A 26,780-nucleotide genomic window follows, 5' to 3' on the forward strand; every position below is an offset into this window, starting at 1 on the left:
AAGAAGATTACCTGAACATAAGTAAGCTTTTCTTAGAAAGGATTTCAATTTTCCTATCTAAAGGATCCTTAAATGAAGTACTATCTGCCATAGGAATAGTAGTACATTAGCAGGAGTAGAGACAGCCCCATAACCTTAGGGATTTTTGTCCCAACAAACTCTAATCTGTCAGATGGCACAGGATATAATTTGCTTAAACGTCTAGAAGGAGTAAATAAATTACCCAAATTATTCCATTCCCTGGAAATTACTTCAGAAATAGCATCAGGGAGATAAAACACTTCTGGAATAACTACAGGAGATTTAAAAACCTTATTTAAACGTTTACATTTAGTATCAAGAGGACCAGAATCCTCTATTTCTAATGCAAATAACACTTCTTTAAGTAAAGAACGAATAAATTCCATCTTGAACAAATACAAAGATTTATCAGCATCAACCTCTGAGACAGAAACCTCTGAACCAGAAGAACCATTATCAGTATCAGAATGATGATGTTCATTTAAAAATTCATCTGAAAAAAAGAGAAGTTTTAAAAGACTTTTATGTATACTAGAAGGAGAAATAACAGACATAGCCTTCTTAATGGATTTAAAAAATAAAATCTCTTATGTTATCAGGAACACTCTGAAAATTAGATGTTGACGGACAGCAACAGGTAATGTAACAGTACTAAAGGAAATTTTATCTGCATTAATAAGTTTGACATGACATGCAATACAAATAACAGCTGGAGAAACAGATACCAAAAGTTTATAGCAGACTTAGCTTGGTAGCTCCAGCACTGTGCAGTGATTTTCCTGTAGTAACTTCTGACTCAGTTGCAACGTGGAACATCTTGCAATATGTAAAAGAAAAAAACAACATATAAAGCAAAATTGATCAAATTCCTTAAATGACAGTTTCAGGAATGGGAAAAAAATGCCAGTGAACAAGCTTCTAGCAACCAGAAGCAATAAATAATGAGACTTAAATAATGTGGAGACAAAAATGACGCCCATATTTTTTAGCGCCAAAAAAGACGCCCACATTATTTGACGCCTAAATGCTTTTGGCGCCAAAAATGACGCCACATCCGGAACGCCGACATCTTTGACGCAAAATAACGTCAAAAAATGACGCAACTTCCGGCGACACGTATGACGCCGGAAACGGAAAATAATTTTTGCGCCAAAAAAGTCCGCGCCAAGAATGACGCAATAAAATGAAGCATTTTCAGCCCCCGCGAGCCTAACAGCCCACAGGGAAAAAAGTCAAATTTTTGAGGTAAGAAAAAATATGATAATTCAATGCATAATCCCAAATATGAAACTGACTGTCTGGAAATAAGGAAAGTTGAACATTCTGAGTCAAGGCAAATAAATGTTTGAATACATATATTTAGAACTTTATAAATAAAGTGCCCAACCATAGCTTAGAGTGTCACAGAAAATAAGACTTACTTACCCCAGGACACTCATCTACATGTTTGTAGAAAGCCAAACCAGTACTGAAACGAGAATCAGTAGAGGAAATGGTAAATATAAGAGTATATCGTCGATCTGAAAAGGGAGGTAAGAGATGAATCTCTACGACCGATAACAGAGAACCTTATGAAATAGACCCCGTAGAAGGAAATCACTGCATTCAATAGGCAATACTCTCTTCACATCCCTCTGACATTCACTGCACGCTGAGAGGAAAACCGGGCTCCAACTTGCTGCGGAGCGCATATCAACGTAGAATCTAGCACAAACTTACTTCACCACCTCCCTTGGAGGCAAAGTTTGTAAAACTGATTTGTGGGTGTGGTGAGGGGTGTATTTATAGGCATTTTAAGGTTTGGGAAACTTTGCCCCTCCTGGTAGGAATGTATATCCCATACGTCACTAGCTCATGGACTCTTGTTAATTACATGAAAGAAATTAGACACTTGCATTTTCATGAAGCACTTTTAAGCTTCCCCTTCCTATCCATATATCAAGAGCAGGAGCAGCAATGCACTACTGGAAACTAGCTGCAAAAAACAACCCTTTGACTTCTGACTTCAGCTCAGCGTTTAAGTTGCTACCCTCAGAGCTCGGCGAGTCCGATTGACTACTGCCTGCGCTGCAAAAACACTGCTGTCGCACTCACTGACTACACGTGCAATCACATGCCAATTAAGGAGAATACACGTGCAGTCAGGAGTCAATGTGCCGCCAAAGCTGCCAATCAGAATTGTTTCAGTTCCCACTGAGCTGCACCAATAGGTTAAGATGATCTGTGACCCCCTAGGTATCAGTCACGTGTCAACCATGTGATATGCGTAGCAGGCAGGCGGAAAGTCAGAAACAAAAAAAAAAAATTTTTAAATTAAATTTAAAAAAATTTGTGCTGAAGCAGGGACACACCTACACACTGCTGCCGACACACTAGTGTGTCCCGACACACAGTTTGGAAAGCACTGCTCTAGAAAGATCGTAGTTCTCTTAGCCAGAGTAGAAATAGCCCCTTCTACTTTAGGCACCGAGCGCCATGAAATTTGGTTTAATTTCTATTGTAGTAATAAAGTAATAACAAAAATCCTCCTAGACTTTAGAATGCATTTTGCTGCTTCTACTATTTGATTAATGTAGTCAAGAGTTTGCAGAATCAACTCCCCCGACCCGCACCAACACACACACTTTTTTTTTTATGTACAATTCAGAGTTTGATAAACCTGGGAGGGAAAGCTTTTCTATTATTTTTTTAATTCTACATATCTATATAAAACATGCAAATACTTTTGTTTGGCATCTACAGTTTCTTGCTAGCTTGTGAGTTTCTAATACTAATTTCAACCTCTGGCACATGCAAGTAATTACTTGATTTCTTTACGTGCGGTACGAGGAACAGCAATGGGAGCAACTTGTGCTCCCACCTATGCTTGTCTACACTTAGGTGCATGGGAAAATCAAGTTGTTCTTGAACAATAGAGCTATGTAGAAAAAAAACAAAAGAAAATTCAAAGATCGTATTAGAGAACATAAAGCTGATGTTAAAAATAAAGATATGGACAGTAGTGTGGCTAGACATTTCATGGAATTCCATCAAAGTAATCTGGAATCATTGAAATTCATAGGTGTTGATAAGGGAATTGTTAATGGAAGAGGAGGTGATCAAGACAGATGCCTTCTAAGGAAAGAATCCAGATGGATTTACAGACTCCAGACCTCAGCTCCATATGTGCTTAATGAAAAAATAGATTATTCCTGATTTTTAGGTTGATATACTGAGTAAGGTCACAAGACTGGAAATATAAAGTAAAACTGAGAGCAATTCTACACGAAAAAGTTTTGTCTCTTTGACTATGGATAATCATGTCCAATTCATTATCACTTCCTAAATTAATATTAAGAAAAAGTATGTACATTTCCTCTTTTAGAGTAGGTTGCAAGATGCAAATGAAATGAGTAAAGCCTTGCTATACAGATTGGTGAATTAGGATAGATAAGTCTACCTAGTTATTATCGTAATATATATTATCTTTGAAATAAGAGGCTAATTATTTTCTGTAGAGAGTTGTTAGAATCGTAAAATAAGTTTAAGGATAGAATTTACTAGAGATTTTTGCTCCGTAGTTAATTCATGCAAGGTTTTGTTAATGCAATATAGAGGATTATACTTTATGTGTATTAAGGGTTCTATCACATCAATTTTTGAAGTATTATTGTACTAGAGTGAACGCCGTGGGTTTCTCACACACATTTCTTATGTTATGTTGATTGACAATGGTAATGTCTCATTATTCCAATCACAATTCACTATTTGTTAAGGGGTTGGTTTAGGTGTAGTGAATAAATTATGTGCCTTTGTATGACGTTATCACGCCCTGACGAAGCTCCATTGTATGGCCAATGGGAGTGAAACGTACGTAGGAGTTGGCTAAAGGAGATCTGGCACCAGATTCGTAGTTCGATGAACTGTTTGCACTCATACGACAAAACAACCTGAGTATGGGCTATTATGCTTTATAATACTGCAGCGACAGGACAGTTGCAAGGTTTTTGAAGTCTCAGCAAGCACCTGCCAACACCTAAAGGAGAGGTATTAACCATGACAGATACGGAACTGCAATTGTGGAAGTTTGCTTGACAGGGCTTGCTATCTGGACTGTCTGTATTGTGGAAAACTGACTTTACATCTTCAGTAATAACCTATGTGTTTGGCTAATTGGGAAAGGAGGCTGGTTATTTACCATATTGTGTGCTTTGAAGTAACAGCATTCATCTTGCTTTCTGCCATTTGCTACCTGCATGTACTTTCGCACTTTACTCAGCTGCTCAATCTCATATGTGCTTGTTGCTGGAATAATTATTGCTTTAACATATTTTCTACAATACTAGAAACTAACCTTGCACTTACAAAGTACTTTCTAAAGAAGGACATTTGTTAAAGTTGTGAACAATTCTCTTGTGACTACTCTCTTGTTTACATGCATAGATCCCCAAGTTAACCTGCCCAGATGTTAGCCTGTTTACATACAGGGTCTGGTGCAGCAGGGTGTTGCATGTTATTAACTGTGAATCTAGGATGCTTGAATTGCCTTTTTTAATATTTGTATTTTTGCACTAATGTTTGTATAGGGTATTTGTGTGTGTTTATTATGCCACAGCAATGGATTCTCTCTATCCATGAATGTATTTGAATAAAAAAGAATATTTTGAAAATATATTTTGAAGAGTGCTTGATTCCCATTCTTTAATACAAGGTTTAATATATCCTTGGTATCTATCTTTGATAGTTCAAATCAATATATTTTTTTAATTTGTTTTCATAAGTGGTTTAAACCAACTGAAACACTAAATGTAATTTTATTTAAAAAAAAAATGTCATTACCTTTGAGGTGCGCTGCAGTTGATCTCCAACATAAGTTTTGCGAAACTGATCCAAAAACCACAGAACAGCTAACTCAACTTTTTCATTTCCAGATTGCGGCAATCGTGCATCCATCAAAGAAATCAACTGAAACACTCTGAAATAGTAATAACAAATATATTTTTAAATATATATCTATATATATATATATATATTTTTTTTTTTTTTTATTTTTTATATACATTTGTCTAATTTGGTAAAAATAAGAAAATACTATATACATATAGTATTTGTTTTGGGGTTTGTTTGTTATTTCAATTTGAAATAGGAAATTAAACCATACATCTAAAATGTTCATATCTTGACTGAGTTCCATAAGAAACATTCATAAAGAAAAAAGTGGTTCTTTTAATAGAGGACAGACAGAAACTCTAAGCTTGATACTTCAAACTTTTCAGGTAGGCATAAGACTCCACCCCATCCTGCCATAAATTGTTTAGGTTAAAAGTCAATAATGAAAAAAAGGGAATCTTTGTAAAACAAGGGCTAGAGGAAAGTTCCACTTTATTGCATATGCTCCAAGGAGAGTAAAGTGAGACACTAATGTCGCTACTTAAAGGGATATGAAAACACAAATGTTTCTTTCATGATTCAGATAGATCATACAATCTTAAAAAAACTTTCTAATTTATTTCCAGTAACAAATTTTCTTTGTTTCTTTTGGTATCAGGAGTGCACATGTCTGAACCAGTATAGGGCAGCAGTTTTGCAAGAATGTCATCCATTTCCTGCCATGTAGTGCTCCAGACACCTTTCCAGCTATCTCTTCAACAAAGAATTCCATGGAACAAAGCTAATTTGATAACAGTAGTTTAAATCACCAAAAAATGTGGGTTTCATATCCCTTTAATAAGTGCAAATCAAAGTCAATAGATTTATCATTGGAATTTCCCAAAGATGGGTTAGGTGGAAAAAAAAGAGTGAGCTTTTGAGAACGTAGTTTTGTTTTTCCTATCTAATGGCAACAGATTCAAATTATTATTTTTTTTTTAAAATTTTACAATTATTTGTTTTAAATAATCAAATCACTTAAAGGGACACTAAACCCAAACATTTTCTTTCATGATTTAGGAAGAAAATAAAATTTAAAATAACATTCCAATTAACTTCATTATCTAATTAGCTTCATTCTTTAGATATCCTTTGTTGAATAAATAGCAATGCACATGGGTGAGCCAATCACACGAGGCATCTATGTGCATCTACCAATCAGCAGCTACTGAGCATATCTAGGTATGCTTTCCCACAAAGAATATCAAGACAATGAAGCAAATTAGATAATAGAATTAAATTAGAAAGTTGATTAAAATTGCATGCTCTTTCTAAATAATGAATGAAAAAAATTGGGTTTTATTCCCCTTTAAATGCAATCTCTAATGAATATTCTGATGACCATTATAGTTTACAAGTGTAAAAAGTAATAATTGTCTCTGTTATAACAAACCAGGAAACAAATTCAATTGCATAATGAGCTCAAACCATATATATCATTAAATGTTTACATTTGGTTGTGAACATGCTATAAAACATATGCTTGTTCCATTTAATTTCTCTATATTTTTAAAGATATGTGACAAGTTAAAAATCCCTTGGTTATTTCTGTATGAACATATGACAAAACATGAAATGCATGGATTATGATTTAAAACAAAGCAGTGAGGTGCTCTATCTTAAGAGCTATTAGGATGGTTTATAAGTGCGTGGAAAAAAACATAATTTATGCTTATCTGATAAATTAATTTCATTCATGGTGTTTAGAGTCCACAATCCATTACGACTGTTAATTACTCTTCCTGACCATTAGGAGGCAGCAAAAACCCCTACCACCCCACTGGTAATCAGTCTTACGTATATCCAAGCAAGTAAGGAAGGAAACAAAATAAAAGTAAAAAAGGAGCATGTAAAAAAAAAAAAAAAAAAAAAAAAAAAAAGGTGCAAAAAAACAAAATCAGAAAAAAACAGGATGGGGTCCCCTGAACTCTCACACCGTGAATTTATCAGGTAAGTATAAATAATATTGTATTTCATAAAAGTGGTGAGAGTCCATTACTCCTGGGAAACTAATACCCAAGCAGTGAAGTCCAATGAGGGCGGGACAAGCATGACATATAGAAAAATGTATCTACATATTCTTTTTTTCCACAATACTAAATAAAGCAGAGATTACTGCCTGAAGGACTTTCCATCAAAAGGCTGCTTTGGAAACATGAAAAAAACATCAATAACAGGAAAATAAAGAAAAAAATATGCAAAGAAGATCAGATAGTTGTCTAGCAAACTTGGTCAAAAGAAAGTTAATTCTAAAAAAACAAAAATGTGCAACTGACCTGGAAAAAAGGCAGTAATCCGACTAGGAGGAGAATGACCTACATCCAAAAAATAAATCTTATGGAAAAAAAAGGTTGAACCAAGAAAACAAAGATACAGCTGTAGCTAACTTGTAGTTTTCTAGAACCAGAAAAAAGAACAGACAGACTAAAGGACTATCTGACATATACAGCCTGCAGAAAAAAAAACATAATTTATGTAAGAACTTACCTGATAAATTCATTTCTTTCATATTGGCAAGAGTCCATGAGCTAGTGACATATGGGATATACAATCCTACCAGGAGGGGCAAAGTTTCCCAAACCTCAAAATGCCCATAAATACACCCCTCACCACACCCACAATTCAGTTTAACGAATAGCCAAGCAGTGGGGTGATAAAGAAAGGAGTAGAAAGCATCAACAAAGGAAATTTGGAAATAATTGTGCTTTATACAAAAAATCATAACCACCATAAAAAGGGTGGGCCTCATGGACTCTTGCCAATATGAAAGAAATTAATTTATCAGGTAAGTTCTTACATAAATTATGTTTTCTTTCATGTAATTGGCAAGAGTCCATGAGCTAGTGACATATGGGATATCAATACCCAAGATGTGGAGTCTTCCAATCAAGAGTCACTAGAGAGGGAGGGAATAAAAATAAAAACAGCCATATTTCGCTGAAAAAAATAATCCACAACCCAAAAAAAAAAAAGTTTATTTTCATTTTTGAAAGAAAAAAACTTAAATCAAAAAGCAGAAGAATCAAACTGAAACAGCTGCCTGAAGAACGTTTCTACCAAAAACTGCTTCCGAAGAAGCAAATACATCAAAACGGTAGAATTTAGTAAATGTATGCAAAGAGGACCAAGTAGCCGCTTTGCAAATCTGATCAACTGAAGCTTCATTCTTAAAAGCCCACGAAGTGGAGACTGATCTAGTAGAATGAGCTGTAATTCTCTGAGGCGGGGCCTGACCCGACTCCAAATAAGCTTGATGAATCAAAAGTTTCAACCAAGAAGCCAAGGAAATAGCAGAAGCCTTCTGACCTTTTCTAGGACCAGAAAATAAAACAAATAGACTGGAAGTCTTCCTGAAATCTTTAGTAGCTTCCACATAATATTTCAAAGCTCTTACCACATCCAAAGAATGTAAGGATCTCTCCAAAGAATTCTTAGGATTAGGACACAAGGAAGGGACAACAATTTCTCTACTAATGTTGTTAGAATTCACAACCTTAGGTAAAAATTGAAAAGAAGTCCGCAAAACTGCCTTATCCTGATGAAAAATCAGAAAAAGGAGACTCACAAGAAAGAGCAGATAGCTCAGAAACTCTTCTAGCAGAAGACATAGCCAAAAGGAACAACACTTTCCAAGAAAGTAGTTCAATGTCCAAAGAATGCATAGGCTCAAAAGGAGGAGCCTGTAAAGTCTTCAGAACCAAATTAAGACTCCAAGGAGGAGAGATTGATTTAATGACAGGCTTAATACGAACTAAAGCCTGTACAAAACAGTGAATATCAGGAAGTATAGCAATCTTTCTGTGAAATAAAACGGAAAAAGAGAAGTTTTGTCCTTTCAAGGAACTTGCAGACAAACACTTATCCAAACCATCCTGAAGGAACTGTAAAATTCTAGGAATTCTAAAAGAATGCCAGGAGAATTTATCAGAAGAACACCATGAAATGTAAGTCTTCCAAACTCTATAATAAATCTTTCTAGAGACAGATTTACAAGCTTGTAACATAGTATTAATCACTGAGTCAGAGAAACCTCTATGACTTAGAACTAAGCGTTCAATTTCCATACCTTCAAATTTAATGATTTGAGATCCTGATGGAAAAACGGACCTTGAGATAGTAGGTACGGCCGTAACGGAAGTGGCCAAGGCGGGCAACTGGACATCCGAACCAGATCCGCATACCAAAACCTGTGTGGCCATGCTGGAGCCACCAGCAACACAAAAGACTGTTCCATGATGATTTTGGAGATCACTTTTGGAAGGAGAACTAGAGGCGGGAAGATGTAAGCAGGATGATAACACCAAGGAAGTGTCAGCGCATCCACTGCTTCCGCCTGAACATCCCTGGACCTGGACAGGTAGCTGGGAAGTTTCTTGTTTAGATGAGAGGCCATGAGATCTATCTCTGGAAGCCCCCACATCTGAACAATCTGAGAAAACACATCTGGATGGAGAGACCACTCCCCTGGATGTAAAGTCTGGCGGCTGAGATAATCCGCCTCCCAATTGTCTACACCTGGGATATGCACCGCAGAGATTAGACAGGAGCTGGATTCCGCCCAGGCAAGTATCCAAGATACTTCTTTCATAGCTTGGGGACTGTAAGTCCCACCCTGATGATTGACATAAGCCACAGTTGTGATATTGTCTGTCTGAAAACAAATGAACGGTTCTCTCTTTAGCAGAGGCCAGAACTGAAGAGCCCTGAGAATTGCACGGAGTTCTAAAATATTTATTGGTAATCTCGACTCTTGAGATTTCCAAACCCCTTGTGCTGTCAGAGATCCCCAAACAGCTCCCCAACCTGAAAGACTCGCATCTGTTGAGATTACAGTCCAGGTTGGGCGAACAAAAGAAGCCCCTTGAACCAAACAATGGTGATCTATCCACCATGTTAGAGAGTGTCGTATATTGGGATTCAAGGATATTAATTGTGATATCTTTGTATAATCCCTGCACCACTGATTCAGCATACAAAGCTGTAGAGGTCTCATGTGAAAAAGACCAAAGGGGATCGCGTCTGATGCTGCAGTCATGAGACCTAAAACTTCCATGCACATAGCCACTGAAGGGAATGACTGAGACTGAAGGAGCCGGCATGCTGTGACCAATTTCAAACATCTCTTGTCTGTTAGAGACAGAGTCATGGACACTGAATCTATCTGGAAGCCTAAAAAGGGGACCCTTGTCTGAGGAATCAAGAAACTTTTTGGTAAATTGAAAAAAGACTAAACCCCAGGTAAGAAATACATTTCTTAAAAATGTTTACATTCCCAAATATGAAACTGACAGTCTGCAGAAGGAAATACATGAACCTGACTCATGGCAAATATAAGTACAATACATATATTTAGAACTTTATACAAATGGATAAAGTGCCAAACCATAGCTGAGAGTGTTTTAAGTAATGAAAACATACTTACCAAAAGACACCCATCCACATATAGCAGATAGCCAAACCAGTACTAAAACAGTTATTAGTAGAGGTAATGGTAAATTGAGAGTATATCGTCGATCTGAAAAGGGAGGTAGGAGATGAATCTCTACGACCGATAACAGAGAACCTATGAAATAGACCCCCGTTAGGGAAATCATCGTATTCAAATAAGTGATACTCCCTTCACGTCCCTCTGACATTCGCTGTACTCTGAGAGGAATTGGGCTTCAACAATGCTGAGAAGTGCATATCAAAGTAGAAATCTTAGCACAAACTTACTTCACCACCTCCATAGGAGGCAACGTTTGTAAAACTGAATTGTGGGTGTGGTGAGGGGTGTATTTATGGGCATTTTGAGGTTTGGGAAACTTTGTCCCTCCTGGTAGGATTGTATATCCCATATGTCACTAGCTCATGGACTCTTGCCAATTACATGAAAGAAAAAGACTACAAATCCAAATTATGGAGAATTATCTTCATAGAACTCGTAGGACAAAAATAAGGAACAACCCTTTCCAACTTATATTGTCAGAAGACACCACTTAAAAAAAAAATAAAAAAAATAAAAATAGGGAAAAGCATAAACTATACACCAGGAAATAAAGGCCTTTCAAACCGTATGGAAAACCTCCCTGATCACAGGTTAACATGCCTAAAACAAAGATTAAACTAGAGAAACAAAAGAAACCTCTAAGAACCAACAGTTAAATCTCAAAACCATCAAGTTTAGAAACTTGAGATCCTGATGAAAGAACAGAACTTGAGACAGAAGATTTAGACGCTGTGAAAGAGGCCATTGAGGACAACTGGACATCTGATCTAGATCAACAAACCAGAATCTGCGAGGCCAGGCTGGAACAAATAATATAACAGATTAACTAACCTGCCTGATCCTAGCAATCACCTTTGGAAAAAGAACCAAATGATAAAAGATATAGGCTAAATAAAACAACCAAGGAGCTATAAGAGCATCCACAAACTTTGCCTTAGGATCCCTTGACCTCACAAAAAACTAAGAAGCTAAATGATCAACAGAGAAGCTATTAGATCTATCTCTGTGAGATGTAAACGAATCACAAACTAATAGAAAACATCCATATAAAGAAACTACCCGCCTTAATGAAGTAAATGACAATTGAGAAATCTGCTTCCCAGTTACTCACCCATAGAAAATAAACAACAGAGATTAAGTAACAATTGTCCTCTGCCCAGGAAAGAATCCATGATACTTTCCACATGGCTAAGGAACTGCAAGTCCCCCTTCTGATGATTGATATATGCCAGTGCTGTAGCAATGTCTGATGCAGATGAGACTCCCTTTCCAACAGGGGCCAAATCTAAAGAGCATTGAAATTAGTAGGGATGCACCGAAATTTTTGCCGCAGAAAGTTTCGGCCGAAAATTGCATTTTTGGCTATTTCGGTTTTCGGTTTTTTTGCCTGTTAGTTTCGGTAAAATTATTGTGTAGCATATTTCAAATTTGATGCTAGCCTAGAGCTGCTGTTTAAGTTTATTACTTCACTTACTGTTCTGCATATAATGAGTTTTCTAGGATTATACTTTATTTGGATAATTGGTAAAAAAAAAAAACTGTTACATATGATTATGTTACTTAGAACTAAATGAAGAATAATACAGTATATTGATAATTGTTTTAAGTAGGGATGCACCAAAATTTTGGTCGCAGAAACATTTTGGTCGAAAATGGCATTATTTTTTGCCTGTTTTTTTTCTTGGTAAAATTATTGTGTAGCATATTATTGTTTTAAGATATTTTTGTCCAATTTTAGTGTGTTACTTTCAATAAAAGTGTAAAAGTGTGGGCTTTTTTATTGGCTCTATTATGCAAAAAAAAATAATAAAAAAAAGAATTTGAAAATAATTAGAAAAACATAATTTATGCTTACCTGATAAATTCCTTTCTTCTGTTGTGTGATCAGTCCACGGGTCATCATTACTTCTGGGATATAACTCCTCCCCAACAGGAAATGCAAGAGGATTCACCCAGCAGAGCTGCATATAGCTCCTCCCCTCTACGTCAGTCCCAGTCATTCGACCAAGAATCAACGAGAAAGGAGTAACCAAGGGTGAAGTGGTGACTGGAGTATAATTTAAAAGATATTTACCTGCCTTAAAACAGGGCGGGCCGTGGACTGATCACACAACAGAAGAAAGGAATTTATCAGGTAAGCATAAATTATGTTTTCTTCTGTTATGTGTGATCAGTCCACGGGTCATCATTACTTCTGGGATACCAATACCAAAGCAAAAGTACACGGATGACGGGAGGGATAGGCAGGCTCATTATACAGAAGGAACCACTGCCTGAAGAACCTTTCTCCCAAAAATAGCCTCCGAAGAAGCAAAAGTGTCAAATTTGTAAAATTTGGAAAAAGTATGAAGCGAAGACCAAGTTGCAGCCTTGCAAATCTGTTCAACAGAGGCCTCATTCTTAAAGGCCCAAGTGGAAGCCACAGCTCTAGTGGAGTGAGCTGTAATTCTTTCAGGAGGCTGCTGTCCAGCAGTCTCATAGGCTAAACGTATTATGCTACGAAGCCAAAAGGAGAGAGAGGTAGCAGAAGCTTTTTGACCTCTCCTCTGTCCAGAATAAACGACAAACAGGGAAGAAGTTTGGCGAAAATCTTTAGTTGCCTGCAAGTAGAACTTGAGGGCACGAACTACATCCAGATTGTGTAGAAGACGTTCCTTCTTTGAAGAAGGATTTGGGCACAAGGATGGAACAACGATCTCTTGATTGATGTTCCTGTTAGTGACTACCTTAGGTAAGAACCCAGGTTTAGTACGCAGAACTACCTTGTCTGAGTGAAAAATCAGATAAGGAGAATCACAATGTAAGGCTGATAACTCAGAGACTCTTCGAGCCGAGGAAATAGCCATTAAAAACAGAACTTTCCAAGATAACAATTTTATATCAATGGAATGAAGGGGTTCAAACGGAACACCCTGTAAAACGTTAAGAACTAAATTTAAACTCCATGGCGGAGCAACAGCTTTAAACACAGGTTTGATCCTAGCTAAAGCCTGACAAAAAGCCTGGACGTCTGGATTTTCTGACAGACGCCTGTGAAACAAGATGGACAGAGCTGAAATCTGTCCCTTTAATGAACTAGCTGATAAACCCTTTTCTAAACCTTCTTGTAGAAAAGACAATATCCTAGGGATCCTAACCTTACTCCAGGAGTAACCTTTGGATTCGCACCAGTATAGGCATTTACGCCATATTTTATGGTAAATCCTTCTGGTAACAGGCTTCCTAGCCTGTATCAGGGTATCAATAACCGACTCAGAAAAACCACGTTTTGATAAAATCAAGCGTTCAATTTCCAAGCAGTCAGCTTCAGAGAAGTTAGATTTTGATGTTTGAACGGACCCTGTATCAGAAGGTCCTGTCTTAGAGGTAGAGACCAAGGCGGACAGGATGACATGTCCACTAGATCTGCATACCAAGTCCTGCGTGGCCATGCAGGCGCTATTAGAATCACTGATGCTCTCTCCTGTTTGATTTTGGCAATCAATCGAGGAAGCAGCGGGAAGGGTGGAAACACATAGGCCATCCCGAAGTTCCAAGGTGCTGTCAAAGCATCTATCAGAACCGCTCCCGGATCCCTGGATCTGGACCCGTAGCGAGGAAGTTTGGCGTTCTGGCGAGACGCCATGAGATCTATCTCTGGTTTGCCCCAACTTCGAAGTATTTGGGCAAAGACCTCCGGATGAAGTTCCCACTCCCCCGGATGAAAAGTCTGGCGACTCAAGAAATCCGCCTCCCAGTTCTCCACTCCCGGGATGTGGATTGCTGACAGGTGGCAAGAGTGAGACTCTGCCCAGCGAATTATCTTTGATACTTCCATCATTGCTAGGGAGCTTCTTGTCCCTCCTTGATGGTTGATGTAAGCTACAGTCGTGATGTTGTCCGACTGAAACCTGATGAACCCCCGAGTTGTTAATTGGGGCCAAGCCAGAAGGGCATTGAGAACTGCTCTCAATTCCAGAATGTTTATTGGAAGGAGACTCTCCTCCTGATTCCATAGTCCCTGAGCCTTCAGAGAATTCCAGACAGCGCCCCAACCTAGTAGGCTGGCGTCTGTTGTTACAATTGTCCAGTCTGGCCTGCTGAATGGCATCCCCCTGGACAGGTGTGGCCGATAAAGCCACCATAGAAGAGAATTTCTGGTCTCTTGATTCAGATTCAGAGTAGGGGACAAATCTGAGTAATCCCCATTCCACTGACTTAGCATGCACAATTGCAGCGGTCTGAGGTGTAGGCGTGCAAAAGGTACTATGTCCATTGCCGCTACCATTAAGCCGATCACCTCCATGCATTGAGCTACTGACGGGTGTTGAATGGAATGAAGGACACGGCATGCATTTTGAAGCTTTGTTAACCTGTCTTCTGTCAGGTAAATCTTCATTTCTACAGAATCTATAAGAGTCCCTAAGAATGGGACTCTTGTGAGAGGAAAAAGAGAACTCTTCTTTTCGTTCACTTTCCATCCATGCGACCTTAGAAATGCCAGAACTAGCTCTGTATGAGACTTGGCAGTTTGAAAGCTTGAAGCTTGTATTAGAATGTCGTCTAGGTACGGAGCTACCGAAATCCCTCGCGGTCTTAGTACCGCCAGAAGGGCACCCAGAACCTTTGTGAAGATTCTTGGAGCCGTAGCCAATCCGAATGGAAGAGCTACAAACTGGTAGTGCCTGTCTAAGAAGGCAAACCTTAGATACCGGTGATGATCTTTGTGGATCGGTATGTGAAGGTAAGCATCTTTTAAATCCACTGTGGTCATGTACTGACCCTTTTGGATCATGGGTAAGATTGTCCGAATAGTTTCCATTTTGAACGATGGAACTCTTAGGAATTTGTTTAGAATCTTTAAATCTAAGATTGGCCTGAAAGTTCCCTCTTTTTTGGGAACCACAAACAGGTTTGAGTAGAACCCTTGTCCTTGTTCCGACCGCGGAACCGGATGGATCACTCCCATTAATAACAGATCTTGTACACAGCGTAGAAACGCTTCTTTCTTTATCTGGTTTGTTGATAACCTTGACAGATGAAATCTCCCTCTTGGGGGAGATAATTTGAAGTCTAGAAGGTATCCCTGAGATATGATCTCTAGTGCCCAGGGATCCTGAACATCTCTTGCCCAGGCCTGGGCGAAGAGAGAAAGTCTGCCCCCCACTAGATCCGGTCCCGGATCGGGGGCATTCGGTTCATGCTGTCTTTGGGGCAGCAGCAGGTTTCCTGGCCTGCTTGCTCTTGTTCCAGGACTGGTTAGGCTTCCAGCCTTGCCTGTAACGAGCAACAGCTCCTTCCTGTTTTGGTGCAGTGGAGGTTGATGCTGCTCCTGTTTTGAAATTCCGAAAGGGACGAAAATTAGACTGTCTAGCCTTAGCTTTGGCTTTGTCTTGAGGTAGGGCGTGGCCCTTACCTCCTGTAATGTCAGCGATAATTTCTTTCAAACCGGGCCCAAATAAAGACTGCCCCTTGAAAGGTATATTAAGTAATTTGGACTTAGAAGTAACATCAGCTGACCAGGATTTTAGCCACAGCGCCCTACGTGCCTGTATGGCGAATCCTGAGTTCTTAGCCGTGAGTTTGGTTAAATGTACTACGGCCTCCGAAATGAATGAATTAGCTAGTTTAAGGACTCTAAGCCTGTCCGTAATGTCGTCTAGCGTAGATGAACTAAGGTTCTCTTCCAGAGACTCAATCCAAAATGCTGCCGCAGCCGTAATCGGCGCGATACATGCAAGGGGTTGCAATATAAAACCTTGTTGAACAAACATTTTCTTAAGGTAACCCTCTAATTTTTTATCCATTGGATCTGAAAAAGCACAGCTATCCTCCACCGGGATAGTGGTACGCTTAGCTAAAGTAGAAACTGCTCCCTCCACCTTAGGGACCGTTTGCCATAAGTCCCGAGTGGTGGCGTCTATTGGAAACATCTTTCTAAATATTGGAGGGGGTGAGAACGGCACACCGGGTCTATCCCACTCCTTAGTAACAATTTCAGTTAGTCTCTTAGGTATAGGAAAAACGTCAGTACTCGCCGGTACCGCAAAGTATTTATCCAACCTACACAGTTTCTCTGGTATTGCAACGGTGTTACAATCATTGAGAGCTGCTAAGACCTCCCCTAATAATACACGGAGGTTCTCCAATTTAAATTTAAAATTTGAAATATCTGAATCCAATCTGTTTGGATCAGAACCGTCACCCACAGAATGAAGCTCTCCGTCCTCATGCTCTGCAAGCTGTGACGCAGTATCAGACATGGCCCTAGTATTGTCAGCGCACTCTGTTCTCACCCCAGAGTGATCACGCTTGCCTCTTAGTTCAGGTAATTTAGACAAAACTTCAGTCATAACAGTAGCCATATCTTGTAATGTTATTTGCAATGGCCGCCCAGATGTACTAGGCGCCATAATATCACGCACCTCCCGGGCGGGAGATGCAGGTACTGCCGCGTGAGGCGAGTTAGTCGGCATAACTCTCCCCTCGCTGTTTGGTGAAATTTGTTCACATTGTACAGATTGACTTTTATTTAAAGTAGCATCAATACAGTTAGTACATAAATTTCTATTGGGCTCCACCTTGGCATTGGAACAAATGACACAGATATCTTCCTCTGAGTCAGACATGTTTAACACACTAGCAATAAACTTGCAACTTGGTTATAATCTTTTTTAGCAAAAACGTACTGTGCCTCAAAGAGGTACTAAACGATTAAATGACAGTTGAAATAATTAACTGGAAAACAGTGATAGCATCAAACTTTGAAACAACACAACCTTTAGCAAAGGTTTGTTCCCATTAGTAAAATAACAATAATTTGACATAAAATTACAGAGCAATGTTTTTTATTCACAGTCAATATAAAATTCTCACAGCTCTGCTGAGAGAATCTACCTCCCTCCAAAGAAGTTTGAAGACCCCTGAGATCTGTCAGAGATGAACCGGATCATGCAGGAATTATAAGAGTAGCTGACTGGAAATTTTTGATGCGTAGCAAAGAGCGCCAAAAACGGCCCCTCCCTCTCACACACAGCAGTGAAGAGAAACGAAACTGTCACAATTAAAAGCAAACAACTGCCAAGTGGAAAATAATGCCCAAAAATTTATTCACTCAGTACCTCAGCAATGCAAACGATTCTACATTCCAGCAAAAACGTTTAACATGATAATACTTATTAAAAGGATTAGTGACTTTTAACAGAGTAGTTCCGGTGAAATACCATCCCCAGAATACTGAAGTGTATACATACATGTCATTATAACGGTATGGCAGGATTTTCTCATCAATTCCATTCAGAAAATAAAAACTGCTACATACCTCAATGCAGATTCATCTGCCCGCTGTCCCCTGATCTGAAGCTTTTACCTCCCTCAGACGGCCGAGAACAGCAATATGATCTTAACGACTCCGGTTAAAATCATAGTAAAAAACTCTGGCAGATTCTTCCTCAAACTCTGCCAGAGAAGTAATAACACGCTCCGGTGCTATTGTAAAATAACAAACTTTTGATTGAAGTCATAAAAACTAAGTATAATCACCATAGTCCTCTCACACATCCTATCTAGTCGTTGGGTGCAAGAGAATGACTGGGACTGACGTAGAGGGGAGGAGCTATATGCAGCTCTGCTGGGTGAATCCTCTTGCATTTCCTGTTGGGGAGGAGTTATATCCCAGAAGTAATGATGACCCGTGGACTGATCACATAACAGAAGAAAAATACATTTTCGGTATCCGTTTCGGTTTTCGGCCAAGTGCATCCCGGATTTTCGGATTCGGTTTCGGTCCAGAATTTCCATTTCTGTGCATCACTAGAAATTAGCAAAGTGTGATCCAAAAGATTTACTGGTAAGCTCGTCTCCTGAGAAGAACAACATGCCCTATGCTCTTTGAGACTCCCAAATTGTGCCACAGTCTGGAAAACTAGCAACAGTTGAGATAACAGTTCGAATAGGATGAACAAATTAAGCCCCCTGAATAATAGACTGATGATCCAGCCACTAAGACAGGTACTGCTTTGTCTTGGGATCCAAATAAATCTTGAGAAGCTGAGTATGGTACTTGCAACACTGCTGAAGCATACAAAGCTGAAAATACCTCATGTAAAAACCGGCAATAAAATACACATCCAATGCTGCAAACATTAGGTCTAGCATTTCCATACAAAGAGCTAATGAAGGACACTGAACAGACTATAGATTTGAACAAGGTGAAAACAGTTTCAACCTTCTTTGTTCGATCAGAGAGTCTCATAAAAACTGAGTCTATGTGGACAGCCAGAACAGTGACTCTGGACTGGGGAACAATATAACTCTTAGAAAAATTGATTCTCCAATAATATTGTTGATAAAAACAACAACAATCTGTTGGTGTGAGATACTACTAAATGAATAAAATGGAGCCTGTACCACAGAAAAAGCCTGGACACAGACAAGTAAGTACCCCAGAACTTCTGAAAATATACTGGGAGCAGTAGCCAGACCAAATGGAAAAGCAACAAACTGAAAAAAAATTGTACAGCAATGCAAACCTTAGTAACTGACAATGATCCTTGTGAATGGGAACATAAAGGTAGGCATCCCTAAAATCTATGCAGGACATAAACTGCACAAAAGGCAGAATAAATAGTTCCCATCTTTAAAGTAGGAAACCTGAGAAAGTTGTTCAGGGCTTTAAAAATCCAAGGAAACATCCAAATGGAAAACACCCAGCCTCCAGACGATCACAGGACTCAGAAGTAAGATAAAAGCACAAGTTTATTCGGCATCATCAGAACAGGTTACGCTTCACATGAGTAGCAGGTCAAACGTTTCGTATTTGTCATACTGAACTTTCTCAATAACCCTGTATTACCAAATGGCTAACTGCTCTATTAAGTACCTGCACAACAACTCCTCCAATTCTGAATATCAAATCAGAAACTATAAACACTTCATGTTAGCTCACCTGGATTATAATTATCTCAATAGTGATATGTATACTTCTCTAACTCTACAGAGGTAATACTATAGTAATAAGAAGTAATGCATGGTACTAATAAAGTGCATAAATATTAAAATAAAAGTACATAGATACAAGCATGTAAACATATCACATAGATAAATAAATAAGCGTATAAACATAATTGCATAATCTAGAAAAACATGATAATAGAAACTATTAATTAAACTTTATTTTAACTGAATTCATTTTATTTAACAAACAGCTTGACATCCCACTCTGAATTTAAACCAATTGGTAATCTAGTATATAATTGGAAAATCAAAAAGACTTCCCTTAGTCTTAATACTTCTTCTCTATTACCCCCACTGGGATGTTTGGGAATTACTTGAATACATTGAAATGTTGAGAGGGAAAAATTCAAGATGTGGGTTTTTTTTTTTTTTTTTTTTTTTATGTAACGATATGGGAGTAGTAGACTCAGGATCCTCAATGGACCTCCGATGGTTCAGAAAGCGATATTTTAGGGGGCGAGTAGTGAGTCCTACATACTGCTTATTACACCCCCTACAGGTCAAAAGATATATTACATATGAGGAATTACAAGTGGAATATTGTCTTATCTGGTTTATCCAGTGACTTGGGATGTGAACTCAGGACCAAACATTGCATAAGAACACGATTGACATCTGTTACTGTTACACTTGAAAAAGCCTTGCTTTAAAGAAAGCCGATTATTTTTCTTACTTACAGGTAGCATAGAGGGCGACAGCATATTACCCAAATTTTTTGCTTTACGCAAAATAAAGCTACAACCTTCATGCACTAATTCCTGTAGTCCATCATCAGCTTCCAAAATAGGCAACAAATTATGTATAATATTGCAAATGTTGTGATATTCATTGCTTTAAGTGGTGATGAACTTAGGGGTTTGTGCCTAATAGAACTTCTCTTCCTTTTTTGGAGAACCAGGGACCCTCTTTCCATAACATCTTTCTGACTCTTTGCATTGTCTAGATTACTTTTCTTTTAAGCCCTTTACAAAAATCTATTTGTTAACTCATTAGCGTGTTGTTCATATTTCTCAGGGTCTGTGCAATTATGCTTAAAGGGCCAGTAAACCTAGAAAATAATGTAATATAATTATGCACATAGTGCAGAATTATATAACATTATATTAGTGCTAGCTTTATATAACATAATATAGCTGGTGAAATTTTTATTAAAAAAAGAGGGTTTTTCAGACCCGCCCATTACACTCAATGTAGCTCGCTCCCGCTGTCAGAGCGAGCTACATTGAGTGTAATGGCGCGATCGTAGAGCACAGAGGGCGGGTCTGAAAAACTCTCTTTTTTAATAAAAATTTCACCGGCAATATTATGTTACATAAAGCTAGCACTAATATAATGTTATATAATTCTGCACTATGTGCAGAATTATATAACATTATTTTCTAGGTTTACTGGCCCTTTAACTCTCATATATTGACTTTTCGGGATAGACTCGACTGTATGTCTGGGATGGCATGATTTGGCATTCAAAATCGTATTACCTGCTATTTCTTTACAGTACAAATCAACTTCTACACATTGTTTTTGAACATTGGAATGTAATTCAATGTCCAAATAAGAGAGGTGCTTCACCACCTCCTAAGGAGGCAAAGTTTGTAAAACTGAAGTATGAGTGAGGTGGAAGGTGTATTTATAGGCATTTGAGGTTTGGGAAACTTTGCCCCCCCCTCCTGGTAGGAATGTATATCCCATACGTCACTAGTTCATGGACTATTGCTACCTATATGAAAGAAATCACCTGTTATGCCTCTATCTCTTTCTGCTCCTGTATCAACAGGGGTAGTCTTATCCTGATTTACCCCTGAGAAATGTTTATTTAAAAGATTCTCACAAACCTATTTAGGTCAACAATGGTATTTAAGAGGTTAAAGTGTAGTGGGTGCAAAATTAAGGCCCAGAGAAAGAACATAAATCTGATCATGAGAGGACAGATTAACAACATTATTAATGGAGCCACCTATACATATCTCGTTGATTGACCCCCTCTCTCTCTGTGGGTATCTGTGTGTCTTGCTCTGAGTCCCTGTCTGTGTTGTGGGCTGTTCTTTTGAATCTGCACCCCAAAACTGGACTGAAAATCCCTTCCTTCTATGGAATAATGAAAAAAAAAAAAAATTCTGCAGGTCATTTTGAAATTAAGTTCAATTTTAAATTAGGCAGTTACACTAAATCACCAGCTAAAATGCAATATGTTGATTAACTGGAGACTAAAGCAATTTTTCAAGTTGTATTAAATATTGCAGTAGAAAATTGCATTGCGAACTAGCTGTAGAGGAAAAAATATTTTTTTTAAAAATGTACATTCATTAAAAATTACTGAGAGCCAATCATCAATCAATGTGCTGCTGCTTTGCAGCACTGCTCCGTATTTGCTCCGTATTTGACTGTTGTCTTCAAACAGCTCTTCATTCTGGCTGCCAGTGTTAAGGAAAACATACACATTGCAGCCTAAACACAGCGCTGCTTGAAGAGAAAAGCCTGATGTGGAGTAGCACTGCAAAGCTGTATGTGCCCTGTTCTTTCTGCAGACATGCTGCAGTTTCTGAGATAACATCTCAGATCACAGCATGTTCTGCCTTGGGGCCTCAGATCACAGCATGTTCTGCCTTGGGGTCTCAGATCACAGAATGTTCTGCCTTCATTGAAGAGATAGAAACCCAAAACCTGTTCCAAAATTGGAACTGGGACAATGACTCCCATGGATTTCAGATTCTGCAAAGACTGAAAAAGTCTTTGCTTTAAAATGTGCCTTTGGAACATGAGGCAAAAGAAACCAAATGAAACCTTCCTCTAGTAAGGCCTTATCTTGAAACCTACTCGATAATACTGAGAAACTATATTCAAAAGCCAGGGATCCAGAACAGACTTGAACCTGCGCCCCACTTAAATAACTAAATCAGAGCATGCCCCTTCATGTTAAAGGGATGAAGTAGGCTTCTTAGATTATTTAGCTCTTTTCCAATTTTAACTAGGCTTCCATGCTGAATTGGAAAATCCTCCTTGTTTCTTAAAGGAGAAAGAAGATTTGAGTTCCTTACACTGACAAAAGGAATGAAGGTATTTAGGAGCTTTAAACTTATCCTTAGATTTCTAGACTTGGGGAAGAAAAGCTCCCTTACCTCATGTTGCAGAAAAAATAATAGTATAAAACCCATAACCAAACAACATCTTTCCTTGAAAAGAAAGATAAAATTAAAGATTTTGAAACCATATCAGCTGAGACTTACACCACAAAGCCCTTATATAAAGAACTGCTAATGACATTAGAAATAATCTAAATTATGTCAATAACTGCCATAATAATGAAAGTATTGGCATAACCAGTAGGCAGACTTAGCAGTAGGTTTAAAAATCAAATGCAAACGTTTACCAAACTTGACCTAAAATACCGTAGGATCTTGAAAACCTAAAGTACGTAACAGCTCTTTTAAAAGGTAACAAATATGATCAACCTTGAACAGAAAAGATAACTAAGAATCATAATCAAAAACTGACTCCTGATCAACAGATAATATCCCACACCAGATGATGAATCATCAGAGCCAGGATCCGAAACATTATGTAATAGAGGCTTAGATCTAGCAGAGAGTAAATCATAAACTGACCTTTTATACAGGGAGTGCAGAATTATTAGGCAAATGAGTATTTTGACCACATCATCCTCTTTATGCATGTTGTCTTACTCCAAGCTGTATAGGCTCGAAAGCCTACTACCAATTAAGCATATTAGGTGATGTGCATCTCTGTAATGAGAAGGGGTTTTGTCTAATGACATCAACACCCTATATCAGGTGTGCATAATTATTAGGCAACTTCCTTTCCTTTGGCAAAATGGGTCAAAAGAAGGACTTGACAGGCTCAGAAAAGTCAAAAATAGTGAGATATCTTGCAGAGGGATGCAGCACTCTTAAAATTGCAAAGCTTCTGAAGCGTGATCATCGAACAATCAAGCGTTTCATTCAAAATAGTCAACAGGGTCGCAAGAAGCGTGTGGAAAAACCAAGGCGCAAAATAACTGCCCATGAACTGAGAAAAGTCAAGCGTGCAGCTGCCAAGATGCCACTTGCCACCAGTTTGGCCATATTTCAGAGCTGCAACATCACTGGAGTGCCCAAAAGCACAAGGTGTGCAATACTCAGAGACATGGCCAAGGTAAGAAAGGCTGAAAGACGACCACCACTGAACAAGACACACAAGCTGAAACGTCAAGACTGGGCCAAGAAATATCTCAAGACTGATTTTTCTAAGGTTTTATGGACTGATGAAATGAGAGGGCAGAGAGCTCCAGTCCGACTCAGACGCCAGCAAGGTGGAGGTGGAGTACTGGTTTGGGCTGGTATCATCAAAGATGAGCTTGTGGGGCCTTTTTGGGTTGAGGATGGAGTCAAGCTCAACTCCCAGTCCTACTGCCAGTTTCTGGAAGACACCTTCTTCAAGCAGTGGTACAGGAAGAAGTCTGCATCCTTCAAGAAAAACATGATTTTCATGCAGGACAATGCTCCATCACACGCGTCCAAGTACTCCACAGCGTGGCTGGCAAGAAAGGGTATAAAAGAAGAAAATCTAATGACATGGCCTCCTTGTTCACCTGATCTGAACCCCATTGAGAACCTGTGGTCCATCATCAAATGTGACATTTACAAGGAGGGAAAACAGTACACCTCTCTGAACAGTGTCTGGGAGGCTGTGGTTGCTGCTGCACGCAATGTTGATGGTGAACAGATCAAAACACTGACAGAATCCTTGGATGGCAGGCTTTTGAGTGTCCTTGAAAAGAAAGGTGGCTATATTGGTCACTGATTTGTTTTTGTTTTGTTTTTGAATGTCAGAAATGTATATTTGTGAATGTTGAGATGTTATATTGGTTTCACTGGTAAAAATAAATAATTGAAATGGGTATATATTTGTTTTTTGTTAAGTTGCCTAATAATTATGCACAGTAATAGTCACCTGCACACACAGATATCCCCCTAAAATAGCTATAACTAAAAACAAACTAAAAACTACTTCCAAAACTATTCAGCTTTGATATTAATGAGTTTTTTGGGTTCATTGAGAACATGGTTGTTGTTCAATAATAAAATTAATCCTCAAAAATACAACTTGCCTAATAATTCTGCACTCCCTGTACTTACTTGAAGGAGGCACAATTTCAAATACAGTAGATTGTACAACATTTTTTAAAAGAAATCAGTAGAATTACCATGTGGCAACCGTAGGATAGCAGATATCTTTAGAAGTAAAAGCAGCATTAGTCTGATTAGAATGCATAACAACATTCAAACAATTATTGCACAGCAGAACTAGAAGCAACAAATCAGCAAGTTTGCAATAAACACAATTCACATTGGTAGGAAAGTGTTCAGAGGAATAAGCTTCTAAAGCAGTTTCAAAGACAGACACAGAAGGCAAAGAGAAACTACAAAAAGTAGAAGACACAACCATAAGGCTATATTCCCCCTTAAAAAGAGCTCTTGATGCAAGGGAAAAATGTACCCCCTCCAAATAGATACATAAAACACAGCAAGGCCACGGAGCACTAAATCAACAACAAAAAGAATGAATAATGGTCGAGTAAACAGAGCACACCAAAAAATATATAATGCTCTGAAACAGAGACCAAACGCTCTCGTAAACCGCATAGATAAATATACTAAAGCGCGAAAGAAAAAAACCTGAATTTATGCTTACCTGATAAATTCATTTCTTTCATGTTGGTGAGAGTCCATGATCTATTACTCCTGGGAGATACTCTTCTCTACCACAAGGAGGCAAAGATTCACAAACCCCAAGAGCCCTATAAAAACTCCTCCCACCTCACACATACCTCAGTCTAACGTATAGCCAAGCAAAGTGAGGTAAGAAAAAGAAAAGAGCAAAAAACAGAGCAGGGAAAAAAGATGTGCTAAAAAAAATAAAAATAACCCTAAAAAGGGTGAGATCTCATGGACTAAGAATAAATTATGTTTTCTTTCAAATAGGTGGTGAAAGTCCAAAACTGTTGTGAACTAATGCCCAAGCTGTGGAGTCCACGAGTAATAACAAACGGACAGATTTAAAAACATATTTTTTTTCCCTGAGAAATTAAATCCACAACCCCACTAAAACCCAGCAAGGGTAAAAAATATTCTTGTTTTTAATTATTTTTAAATGCACTTAAAAAAATCAATCAGGCAAGAAAAATTAAGCCGAGACAACTACCTTTAGAACTACCTTTAGAACTTTTCTTCAAAAGGCTGCCTCAGAAGAAGAAAAAAAACATAAAAACATATAATTTAGTAAAAGTATGCAAAGACCACCAAATGTAGTGGCCTTGCAAATTTGGTCAACTGAAACGTCATTCTTTAAAGCCCAAGAATAGGCGACTGACCTAATAGGATGAGCATTAATCAGTTTTGGAGGAGGCTGACCTTTAATTAAGCCTTGTAAATTAAGAGTTTAAACCAAGAGGCCAAAGAAACAGCAGAAACATTCTGACCCTTTTAACACCAGAAAAGTTAATGAACAAACTAGAAGTCTGTCTAAAATCCTTAGAAGCATTAATGCTCTAACAACATCCAAATTATGCAATGATCTCTCTGAAGCATTCTTAGGATCAAGACACAAAGAAGGGACAACAATTTCTCTGCTAATGAAGAAACAACTTTAGGCAAGAAATTGAAATAAGTCTGTAAAACTGCTTTATCCTGATGAAAAAAAAATAAGTGGGAGCACAAGAAAGAACAGACAACTTTGATACTCTTGTAGCAGAAGAGATAGCCAAAACAAATAAAACCATCCAAAAAAGCAGTTTAATATCCACCGTATACATAGGTTCAAAAGGAGGAGTCTGCAAAACCCTTAACACCAGGTTAAGATTCCATGGAGGAGAAATTGGCTTGATCAAAGACTTAATAAACGCCTGAACAAAATCATGAATATCAGGAAGATTAGCAATTGTCCTATAAAACAAGACTGAAAGAGCAGAAATCTGCCCCTTTAGGGAAATGGCAGGTAGACCCTTATCCAGACCATCCTGTAAGAACTGCAGAATCTTAGTAATTCTGAAAGAATGCAGGAAAAACCATGAATCGTACACAAACAAATAAAGGACTTCCAGACCTTAGGATAAATCTTTCTAGTTACAGGCTTATGGGCCTGAATTAAGGTTTCAATCACTGAATCAGAGAACCCTATATGTCTAAGGATTAAGTTCAGAAACTTGAGGTCCGGATGGAAAAACTAACCTTGAGACAGAAGGTCTGACCTTAAAGGAAGAGCCCAAGGAGGGCAGTTGGACAACTGAACCACATAAAAATCCTACAAGACCAAACTGAGGCCATCATGATTACTAATGATTTCTCTAGGCTTATCTTGGCAATCACTCTGAAGA

At 38.3% G+C, this 26,780-nt stretch overlaps 1 protein-coding gene across 1 annotated transcript in view; it reads right to left on the reverse strand.

The window, feature by feature from the left end:
• Positions 1–26,780, reverse strand: part of RANBP17 (RAN binding protein 17) — a 1,312,934-nt gene that overhangs the window by 949,569 nt on the left and 336,585 nt on the right. Inside the window, exon 14 of the mRNA XM_053718559.1 lies at positions 4,840–4,975. Within this exon, the coding sequence (XP_053574534.1) occupies positions 4,840–4,975 (136 nt within the window). The remainder of the gene's footprint in view (positions 1–4,839; positions 4,976–26,780) is intronic.

This window comes from Bombina bombina, chromosome 6 (genome assembly GCF_027579735.1).
Source record: "Bombina bombina isolate aBomBom1 chromosome 6, aBomBom1.pri, whole genome shotgun sequence".
NCBI lineage: Eukaryota > Metazoa > Chordata > Amphibia > Anura > Bombinatoridae > Bombina > Bombina bombina.